Genomic DNA, 11,286 nt, shown 5'->3' on the forward strand with positions numbered 1-11,286 from the left:
CAATCAGGGTTCTCTGCCCTGTGGGAAGTCCAAGGACCACCCACCTCCATCCAGGTCTAGTAAGGTGAGCATCCACGAAACTTCCCAATCAAGTCCCCCTCCCTCGTCAGCCCAAAAAGCAATCAGGGTTCTCTGCCCTGTGGGAAGTCCAAGGACCACCCACCTCCATCCAGGTCTAGTAAGGTGAGCATCCACGAAACTGCCTAGGCTCCCACGAAACCAATAGGTCCAGTAGAATCAAAAACCCATTGTCATTGTTCTTGAGGTCTCAGTAGTCCTCCTTGTCTGCTATGTTCAGCAAGACCGATTTTGATCCAGGCTTTTTCAGACCCAGGCCAGCTGGCCTTGGTGAGTTCCTGATAGAACATCCCCATTGTCTCAGTGTATGGGTGCACCCCTCGCGGTCCTGAGTTCCTTGCTTGTGCTCTCTCTCCTTCTGCTCCTGATTTGGACGACAAGGGTCTTCTTACCCATGCCTGAGACTCTCAATTTTTCAATTCTTTGATTTTTTTCATCATGATTAAATAGTCTTCCTTATATAGACAGTGTGCATACTTTCTTAAATCTATACATCAGAATTTAATTTGGGGCACTAATGGAAATTATAGTGAATGTTTGGTGATTAGAGGGAGGGTGGGGTCAAACAGGATCTCATTATGTAACCCAAGCTATCCTCAAACTCAGAATCCTAGGTGTTAAAATCACAGGTATGCACCACCACGTCTGGCTGAGGCTTGGTGATCAAACCCAGGGCCTTGTGCCTACTGGACAAGCCCTCTACCATTGAGTTATGTCCTCACCACTTGAGACTATTTTTTATTTCAGATTCTAGTTGATCACATAGGAGAAAGCAACTGATTATGTTGTATTAGGTTTGTGTCCTCCAGCCTTGATGCAACCATTAGTCCTAAGAGTTTGTCAATTCTTTCAGATTACACGGGAACCTTCCTTCCCAATCTGCACACCACTAGTGCCCTTTTATATATTTGAAAGGTTTTATAGAGGACTGTCTCAGTGAATTCTGTAAACGTTATACTGAATTCCGCTCCAGTTGGGCCTACTGCTTGTTATTTGGGTGGTTAGTAAGTAGGGACTCAATCTCCTTAGCAGACAGATGTGCACTTCCCCGGATGGTCTGTTCCTTCTCTGCGAGTTAACGGCTTTGTCTCTTAGGAAGGTAGTGGTAAAATTGTACGGTGATTAAATTCATCATATCCGAGCTCTCTGCTGCACAAAGTGGAGTGCTGAGCCTCCCTGGCTTCTCACACCAAGCTATTTCTTCCTTAATTATCCTCTCTACAGGCTTAGTAATCTCACTGATGGCCGGAGAACTGGCCTTTAGTTTGGTTAATTTTCTTAGTGATCTCTTGTTTTCAATTCCATTGATTCTAGCTTTTTTTGGTTTTGAATTTTGTTAGCTCACAGGAAGTTGCAGTACATCTCGAAGTGTCCTGTTTACTCTTCGCCTACCTTCTACGAGGAGAACCTAGAGAGCATCTACACGACTGCAAGGTCAGGAATTTGACAAAGGTCTTAACCGCTGACGAGGCTATGACCCTGCAGGCAAGCCGTGCAGCAATGAACTTCTCCAGAAACTCTCAGCTCTTGATCTCAGCCAAACAGCCAAGCCAGGCCTCCAGTGAACTGTATGTGCGCTGTGCGCTGGGACACACAGAGCATGCTTACACCTCCCACGCTTACAGCACAAGGCGCGGCACCTACACAGAGATGAAGGGAGCCCACCCTCGGCACCCACCAGTTCTCTCGTTTTTCTTCTGCCACCACACAAGAAAAACATCAATAAGCGCATCTGGGAGCAGAAGGAAATCTTCAAACTCTCTAGTACGAAGTCCACTAAATGATTGGCTCCGACCACAGCATATCTCCCCTGACACACCCACCGTTGCCTGGATACCTCTACTGACAAGAAGCTCATAAGGTCTCAGATCTAGTCCATCTTTGGTTAAGATACCAGTCCCTGAAAGGTATCTCTATCTGGGCACTGGTGGTGCACACATTTAATCCCAGCACTCAGGAAGCAGAGCAGACTTCCTGGTTCCAAGATATCCTGGTCTACAGAGCAACTTCCAGGACAGCCAGGGCTACACAAAGAAACCCTGTGATGAAGGAGGAGGAGGAGGAGGAGGAGGAGGAGGAGGAGGAGGAGGAGGAGGAGGAGGAGGAGGAGGACGAGGACGAGGAGGACGAGGAGGACGAGGAGGACGAGGAGGAGGAAGGGAGGAGGAGGAGGAGGAGGGAGGGAGGAAGATGAGGAGGACAAGGAGGAGAATAAGGACAACGAGGAGGAGGAAGAGGACAAGGAGGACGAGGAGGACGAGGACAAGAAGGCCAAGGAGGACGAGGAGGACAAGGAGGAGGACGAGGAGGAGGAGGAGGAGGAGGAGGACAAGGAGGACGAGGAGGTTTAAATAAGCATGGCAGAGCTTCAGTCCTCAAAGACCTGAAGTCTACACATGATTTGGTCAGGTGAAAATGTCCTCTCTCCACATCTGGCCTTCCTTTAATAGAACTCTGAAGGCCTTCCTCAGCCTGACCATTTCTGCAACAGAATGGAGGCCTGTTTATCTATGCTCTAAGAGTCCTGGTGCTTCAATTCCTTGTTGCATAAAGGATTTTATTATCCCAACTAAGAAACAGAAGATCACTAGATGATTACTTCCTTCTGTCTGAACACTAAGGCAGCAAACAGCCACTGCATGACTGTCCATCCCTCTCAGTAGACACTCACTGTGAAAAGGTTCTAGGGAGCAGCCCCACGTTACACCAGTAGGTGTCGCTCTACGATGTATTTTAAATTCTTTTCAATTCACTCACTCAACAGGTGCACAGAGGGCATGCTGGGTGTGCTGGGCACGATTCTAGGCACAAAGAACGTGGTAAGAAGTGAAACAGCATGACACTGATCTTGTGAAGTCCACGCTGTCGGCAATAATAATAACACTTCATTTACTTTCCAGATGGAGGTTAATGAAATTTATTTCCTAATGAAGTTCAATACAAAACTGAACTTGCTAAGTTAATAAACAACACAAGATAATTCACAAAAAGCAAACACTAAAATGAAACAGAATTAGAGAAACTGATGTCCCGACCAGCACTGTCATACCTTGTAGGTGTTTCCTAGATCCGAATTTATTCAACATCTTTCTCCCAAACCCCAAGTTTCTAAGACCCATATTTAAGGTATTCCTTAGTACAACAGAAAATCCACCTGCTCATATTTTAGCAGCAGAGATACTGTTGTGAGCTACAACTGCCTGCGAAGCTGACTGGTCCCCAGACACAGAGCTCCTTCTCACCACTTAGAAAACAGCTCCTGAGAGACACTGGCTGACAGACAGACAGCGATGCCTCAACTACGGCAGAGGGATTCCTCCACTGCCAACGGTCTGCTTCCTTTCATCTATGGGGCTCCTAGCAATTACCAGAACTTAGTGTGACTTGAGGCTCGCCACAGTCATAAGATACAACTCTAAGAGGCATTGAGACAGCACAGGAAGAGGCATGTTCGCGCCAAACCACAACACCTAAATCTACTAAATTACTGTCTGATTCAGTCTACTCTCAAACAGAATGTTCTCCATGATGCAAAGGCCACAGAAACAGCCACAGAGTATCACAGGCTCTGTAACAACACAAAAAGTCCTACTGCATAGAGCTCTTTAAGCTCAGATTCATTGGCACTGGTTTATCTGGGACAATGATGTTTACTTCATGAAAGTTCTGACTCGATGTTCTTTCTGGGATGCTTCAAACTGTGAGCGCTTGCCCAAGTTCCTCGAGCTGCACTGTGGATTGCTCAAAGGCACCATGGACTCACAAGAAAGCTTCAGAAGACAAGTGGCATTGGGTGACCCAAAACGAACAACACTAAGGTGTTTTTGGAACAATGTCGAGTGGTCAAGAGGTCAACATTAAGTAGCATTTTCCTTAAAGTTATAATGACAGAATAATCTAGTATTTCCAAAGCATGAAAATTGGCAGGCTTAGTGTTGATAAACATTTGGCAATATTGATATGTCACCAAGCTTTGTGTGCGCATGTGTGCATACGTGTGTGCCTGTGTGTGTGTGTGTGTGTGTGTGTGTGTGTGTGTGTGTGTGTGAAGGGGCTCAATATACTGGGAAAGCAGTTTCTGGAGTCAACCAAGTTCCTCCAAGTTAGCTATGGGACTTCCGGGCAAGTTCCTCCAAGTCTTTGTATCACTTTCCCATCCAGATGCAGATAATGGGATTGTAAGAGGGATTCCATACACCACTTTATATAAATTCCTACTATGGGGGTGGGCACACAGTGGTGCTCATAAAGGACAGCCACCAGGAAGTCCATGCTTCCTTCTGACCATTAGGATACTGTACTGCTTAATGTTTAACAGCTGCAAATTCACAAATCTAAAGGCACAAAGCGCACCATTCTAGCACCACACTTCAGAAATTAAAACCTCTTACTCAATGGAACGCCAGCAAATGCACACCATCTCCTTGGCACAGTGTACTCTGCATGACCTTACGTGAATGCTGAAGCAAAGCTCCCCTGCTGCTCGGGCATTTTAAAGTGCAGATGCATTTGAGTCATTTTCCTTTTGTTTCATATCCTTTAAGATCCAAAGCTTCAAAGACAGAATGTCAGCATGCAGCCGATTTATGACTGAACTCTTGAAGAGACACTGAAGAATTACCTTGTCAATCACCCCAAGGACTCTGAAGGCCTTCAGCTCCTCGGCAGGGCTCCTTAGGTTCCAAGGGGGCCTTGAACTTAGTGATCCTGGAGGCTAATGGGAGATATCAAAGATTACACATCAATCAGGGAGGTACTTGAAGGAAGACTGCCTACTGAAGCAAACGTCAGGCCAAAGAAACTAAATTTATCATAAATCAGAGAAGGGAAGATAAAAGGAGAAAGTTACTGTTTGTCTGTAATATAAAATAAAAAATCAAAATAAAGAAAATCAAAAAGAAAAAGCAAGACAAAAGCACAAGTAAATAAGCCATAACATTGAAAACAGGTTTTCAAAAAGAAATATTAATGAGCTGCTACTGTTTTTAGAGATATCATGAAAATGTCTAACAATTGAGTAAGTGGGCCAGAGTCAACGACAACCTTGCATTTGCCCCAGACAGACCAGAAGTAATTTAGAAGAAGACAACAAAGAAAAAAATTAACAGATTCACTTGGAACAGAAGAGGCATAAGGTGTTATTTTACCTAAAAACTTTAGTCCTGTAGTGCTTCTTTATAAAATGAAGTAAGTGCTTAGATCTTTAAATAGATACCATATGTTTTAAGAAGAATCAGCATATTCACGTTCAACCAAAAAAAATCGCCAAACAATGGTGGAAAAAAAATAAATGCTCCATCAATATAACCAGCAATTATTAGAACAAAGGTTGGGGTGGTTTATGAGGGAAAAAACTTTTCTTCAAATATTTGAATATCTATGATGTGGGAAACAGTCTATTAGCTACAAAAAAGATCAATGAACATGAGAAAAGGCTGTTTGAGTGTAAGGTTAAAAACAGTATTAACTTCCAAACTCCAGTCAGCTTTCCGCCGGCAGTAAGAAAAGCCATTAGAAGAGAAAGACTCAGGACACCTCCAGTGGGCACTTACGTCCAGAAGAACCCTGTAATTACTTCTCACAGTAAAACTGTGATTTCCCAAGGACGTCAGGGGAAGTAGGGCTTGTCACACGGGGCGGAGGCCTTATGGACAAACTAGATAAGAACAGAGGCATAGAGAAGGGACAGCGAAATACTCAAGCATGAAGAGGCAATTACCAAGACAACCGCTCTGGACACTGAGGGCCCTGGGAAGACTGGCGTGGCCAGACAGAGCACCTAAGAAGAACTGCACCCTAGTCACCTTTTGTGGGGGAGGGGCTGCAGCAGCAGGAGAGAGAGGGGAGAAAACGCCTGGGGGACCAGGCATCAGTTATAATGGGGAAACCGTCTAAGGAAAGCGTTTTTACTGCCTTCAGCTTCTTTCCTTACCTCTGGGTCTAGCAAGCAAAGGCTGAACCTAGATCACCTGGAATGGAGATGCTGGAATATGGGAGGGGTGTTTGGTTTGGATTGGATTTTGTAGACAGGCTGGCCTTGAGTTTGCTTTGTAGCCATGATTATTTCTAACTGTGGACTCTCGTGCCTCTACCTCTCACACGCTGGGATTACAGGTGAGTACTACATTTGGCTAAGGCTGTGTGTGTGTACACGTGGGTGTACATGTGTGTGCACTTGCATGTGGAGGTCAGAGGTCAACACTGGAATCCATCTTACTGCTGGAGGCACACACTCCATGGATCTGCTGTCCTGTGCCCACCTCCCCTGTGCTGGGATTATGGGCATGCAGTGCCATGCTCAACTTTTTACATGGGTGTTGGGATCCAACATCCTCACGTTCTATCAACTGAGCCCTCCTCAGCCTCAACTTTTATGTTTTAGAGATACTTTAACTTGAGAAAGTATCTCCACTGAGCTAGATAACAATAATCTTTTTAGATGATATGATCTAAATTTCTTAAATATCTCAACAAACATTATTTGATATCCCATTTCATTAGGAACTAAAGTAGATGTCAGAAAATAAATGCATGCTGCCTTCTGAAAATCTAAGGAGAATGTTTGCGCATACAAATGTGTATCATGATGGTAGTGTTAAACGTGGAACTATTAGTCTCTTCTTTGTGGTTTACAGCGTATCACCTCATCTTTATCCTCCCATCCCCACAGACTGAGGTGCTCACAGGGAACGTTGCTCTAGTAATAGCTATTTTGTTCCTGCATAAGGGCAAACGTGCAATAGTGAATTGTTTCCATCAGAGAGAGAGAGACAGTGGGATCCTAGAGAGACCTCAGCTCCCTGCCCTGATGCTAACAATCCTCCTACCATACAGCACATAGACAAAAACACACACACAGTCTCTCCTCTCTCTCTCTCTCTCTCTCTCTCTCTCTCTCTCTCTCTCTCTCTCTCTTTCTCTCTCTCTCTCCCTCCCCCCCCTCTCTCTCTCTCACACACACACACACACCATGCTGCATTACCAAGAAAAAGTAATTTTGCTTGTAATTGTAGCAAACGAGATCCCAAAGGAAAGTGATATATCATCCATTGCATGGCCCAACATGGCAGCCTGTCTCAGTTCACGTCTCACTCACTGCTCACTGGTCTCTCAGTTTCCAAAGAACACAGTTTACTTCACCTCTTACAACAGCAAAGAACAAACTCCAGAAACCTCTACTACACCACTCCATGCTGTGGTTTGAACTGTGGATGATACCTAACGTCCTTAGGCTGATGGCTCAGTCCCAGTTCAGCAGTGTTCAGAAGTGAGGGGAGGCGGCTGGGTTCTGAGGGCTCTGACGTCACAAATAAATCCACCTATGGATTCGTAGTTTTAAAAGGGTGCTGGTTGGTATAGGTGATGGTGGCCCACACCTTTAATCCCAGCACTTGAGAGGCAGAGGCAGGTGAATCTCTGTGAGTTCAAGGCCAGCCTGGTCTACAGAGGGAGTTCCAGAACAGCCAGAACTGTTAGAACTGTTACACAGAGAAACTCTGTCTAGAAAAAAACAAACAAACAAACAAACAAGGGTGCTGTGTTAAAGGGATCTAGGGAATAGACCTAAGTGGAGAAAGGGAGTTGCGTCACTGGAGACCTGCCTCCCACACATATGTCTACCAGAGGCCCTCAATCAGGACAGGACTTTGCCATAGGCCAGCAACAACAGAGCCAAGTGACCATAAACTAAAACCTCCAAAACCATGAGCCAAAATAAACCCTTCCATCTCATTCCAGCAGTTAAAACTAAGACTGTACAAATCAGTAAGAGGCATAAGTAGTCTGCTCCAGTGAGAGAATCATTCGAAGTGGAGGACAGGGAAATAAAAGTCCAGACTTACTAGCCGGGCGGTAGTGGTGCTCGCCTTTAATCCCAGCACTTGGGAGGCAGAGGCAGGCAGATCTCTGTGAGTTCGAGGCCAGCCTGGTCTACAAGAGCTAGTGCCAGGACAGGTTCCAAAGCTACATAGAAACCCTGTCTCGAAAAACTAAAAAAAAAAAAAAAAAGTCCAGACTTAGGGTCAGCATCCACAGCCCTGGAATGGCAAGAAGAAACACGTGACTCTCCTTTTCGAAGCTGAGAGAGCAGGTGTTCTGTGTGCAAAAGGAGCCATAAGATAGAGCTGGGTGCTGATGGGAACAGCAAAGGCAATAGGCATAAAAAATCTATTCTTTAAATCACTTTGCAAGATTATGATCAGAGACAGAACACAAAAATTATGAAATAAAGGATCATTTTTAAAAAAACAACCTTGTATTGTTAGCTTCTGTGAGCAGGAGAGTCAGTTTTGAGGGTGTAGCCCCTGGTAGGTCTACCCCACACCCATGAGTACCTGGGCAGTACACCCCACACCCACAAATACATGGGCAGCATACCCCACACCCATGAGTACATGGGCAGCACACCCCACACCCACAAGTACACTGTAAAGATTTGTCACTTATATTGGTTTAATGAAACTCTGATTGGCCAGTAGCCAGGCAGGAAGTATAGGCAGGGCAACCAGACTAGGAGAATTTGGGGAGGAGGAAAGGCAGAGACCCAGTCACCAGCCAGACACAGAGGAAACAAGATGAGAATGCCTCACTGAGAAAAGGTACCAAGTCACATAGCAAAATATAGACAGGAATTATGGGTTAATTTAAGTTTTAAGAGCTAGTTAGTAAAAAGCCTGAGCTAATAGGCCAAACAAATAAAAAGCCCCTGTGTATTTCTTTGGGACTGAACAGCTGTTGGACCAGGCAAGACAGAAACTTCCATCTACAACCCTGTCCCAAAATGAATGAAATAATAAACTCTATTAACAACAGTGGTAATAGTAGCACACTGTGTCAAAGGAGCAGGGAACAATTTCCTAGGCAACAAAGCTGATGCCTGTCATGTAAAAAGTAAATGTTTCTCTTATATGTAAGGGGTACTATAGCAGATGATGTCATGATGGAATGGTTAGGGCCATCTATACCCGGGCTAAACACAGACAAGAAGGTTTGATGACCCAACAGAGATGGCAAGATCGCACTGCTCACTGGCCAAGGCCCAGGCATCTGGGGCACATTTACTCGCTCCTAGTAACTGCAGGATAAAATGGTATTTACATGCTTTAGGTCCTCTGTTTAGATGACTTACTGACCATTCACTAAACTTAATTGATTTTAAATTTTCTTTAGGCAAAAATGTTATCTTAAATCTTTCGCAATTTGGAAAAATAAAAATAAAAGCAATCTGTCTCTGCAGTCAAGATTCTACCAGAAACCCACCTCTCCAGTTTTCTTGGAGCCTTTTAGGTATAATGAACGAGACAAGGCTGGGAAAGTGTTCTATTGGTCTCTTTTCCTACATTTGTTTGCAAAGAATATGATTACAATATGATATGATTTCCACATTTTCCACCTAAGAGGGAGGGGACAGCCACTGCCCCAGAGGGGAAGGTAGAGACCAACAATGTTAAAGCCAGTTATCTACTGAGACAGCTACAAAGAGATGTTTGCACAAGGATTCACCAGAAGTCACATCTGCTCTGTACAGCACCTAAGGAAAAGGGCCGAGTTGCTCACACCAATCCCCATCATGCTGACTAAAATTCAGACCCAAAGACAGTCAAAGGAGAGAAACAATGGGTTCAGCAAGCTAATCTCAAGAAAATCTCAAGCCTACTCCTGAGCAGTGTGCATACAGGATTCACAGAAAACACACAAGCGGGAAATGAAAAGCAAATATTTACCATGAAGAAAGATAGCATGTCTGCGCTCCCCTCCAGTTGCCCTCATGCAGAAACAAACAGTAACTCCCCATCAGATCAGAGCCAGCAGTCAAACCTTTCACCCCTCGGGACAATTCCCACCACTGTCAGCTCTGGACACTCTCAGAGCTTTGCCTCCTGAGCTGCACAGCTGGCTTCAGTCCAGCTGTAAGGTTTGCACAAAGAGCAGCTGTGTCGTGCTCTGTGACGCTCCCATGTGTATCTGCAGGGATGCTACACATTAAGTCTTAAAAGATGCTGAATGAATGAGCAGCCTGGTGTAGTCGGCTCTCCTCCTTAGACCTCAGCTTATTTCCAATATAAGTTATGCTAAAAGTGAGATTCTGACTCATCTACAGAGTGGTTGATTCTCCAAATCAAGAGCTACACAGGAGGCCTTATGTTTATTTGTTATGACTCCACATGTGTTATATGCATGTACAGAATGTTATAAACCATTAGAGTCAGTATGGGCTAATAAAGTAATAATTTTGGTAATAAATCTTACAAAAAGACTCCATGGATAGTCGGTAGGATACTGATCAGGGATGCACAGGAAGGACAGAAGCCAGAGGACGGATGCTTTCATCAGTGTCCCCAACACAAAATGAAGAAGGAAGACATTTGCTCTGGGGGGAACAAAAGCTCTGCATCCACAATCAGGAACAGCCACAGCAACTGCCCAGCAAAGGAGCATGAGCAACACCCATTTCCAGATTCAGAAGCAGACACAGGGAAGTGTCTATGCCAACCATGTGCAGGACCAGCGAGATGGCTCAGCGGGTGAAGGACATGCTACCAAGTTTACAACCTGGATTTAATCCCTAGGACCAACAAAGGGAAAACCTAGTCCCACTATATGGGTTCACACTCACACACACACATACACACACGCACACATACATACTAAAAACCACAATTTTTAAAAAATTTTGTTGTCTCTTTCATGACTTCAAGTCACAGAACATACCAAGACTACCTGCTTTTTGGATCAATTAAGGAAATAAACACTCATTTACAGAAAATCTTAGTAAAAATTTAAAACAAAAAAAGTTACTTCTGGAAACTGGTCAAAGGCAGACAGACCTGACATAAAGGCAATGAGCAACAATGATTCTAGAGCCTTACACCATGCAGACAGGGCTGAGGTGGCCCTAAACAGACTACAACCTCCCTACATCATTGTGCCTCAGCAGCATCATTTGTGCCTCCAGCAAATCCTTACACGACTCTCCCCAGAACAGTTTCAACATGACTGCTAAGCTGCACAGGCGTGCAGAGAACTGTGGCTTCAGAGGCTCCAGAGCAGGGCGGTGGACAGTAAGCCATGGCGTCTCATGATGGTGAGATATCAGGACGAGAGAAGTGTGATGGTTTCATCCGCACTGTCAATCTTACGTGGAATCACCTAGGTGACGCACCTCTGGGCATCTCTGTGACTGAGGAAGGAAGGTCTGCCCTGAGTGTG

At 44.8% G+C, this 11,286-nt stretch overlaps 1 protein-coding gene across 5 annotated transcripts in view; it reads right to left on the bottom strand.

The window, feature by feature from the left end:
• The window catches only part of Rps6kc1 (ribosomal protein S6 kinase C1), a 135,938-nt gene that overhangs the window by 60,934 nt on the left and 63,718 nt on the right, over positions 1-11,286 (bottom strand). For 3 of the 5 annotated variants that reach the window (XM_050148166.1, XM_050148167.1, XM_050148165.1), the window contains one exon: positions 4,700-4,792. The exons of the other annotated variants lie outside the window; for them this stretch is intronic. In XM_050148166.1, coding sequence (XP_050004123.1) covers positions 4,700-4,792 — 93 coding nt within the window. The remainder of the gene's footprint in view (positions 1-4,699; positions 4,793-11,286) is intronic. 5 annotated transcript variants of the gene reach the window in all.

This window comes from Alexandromys fortis, unplaced genomic scaffold (assembly GCF_014885135.2).
Source record: "Alexandromys fortis isolate MF-2015 unplaced genomic scaffold, M_Fortis_MF-2015_v1.1 scaffold_62, whole genome shotgun sequence".
NCBI classification, from domain to species: Eukaryota; Metazoa; Chordata; class Mammalia; order Rodentia; family Cricetidae; genus Alexandromys; species Alexandromys fortis.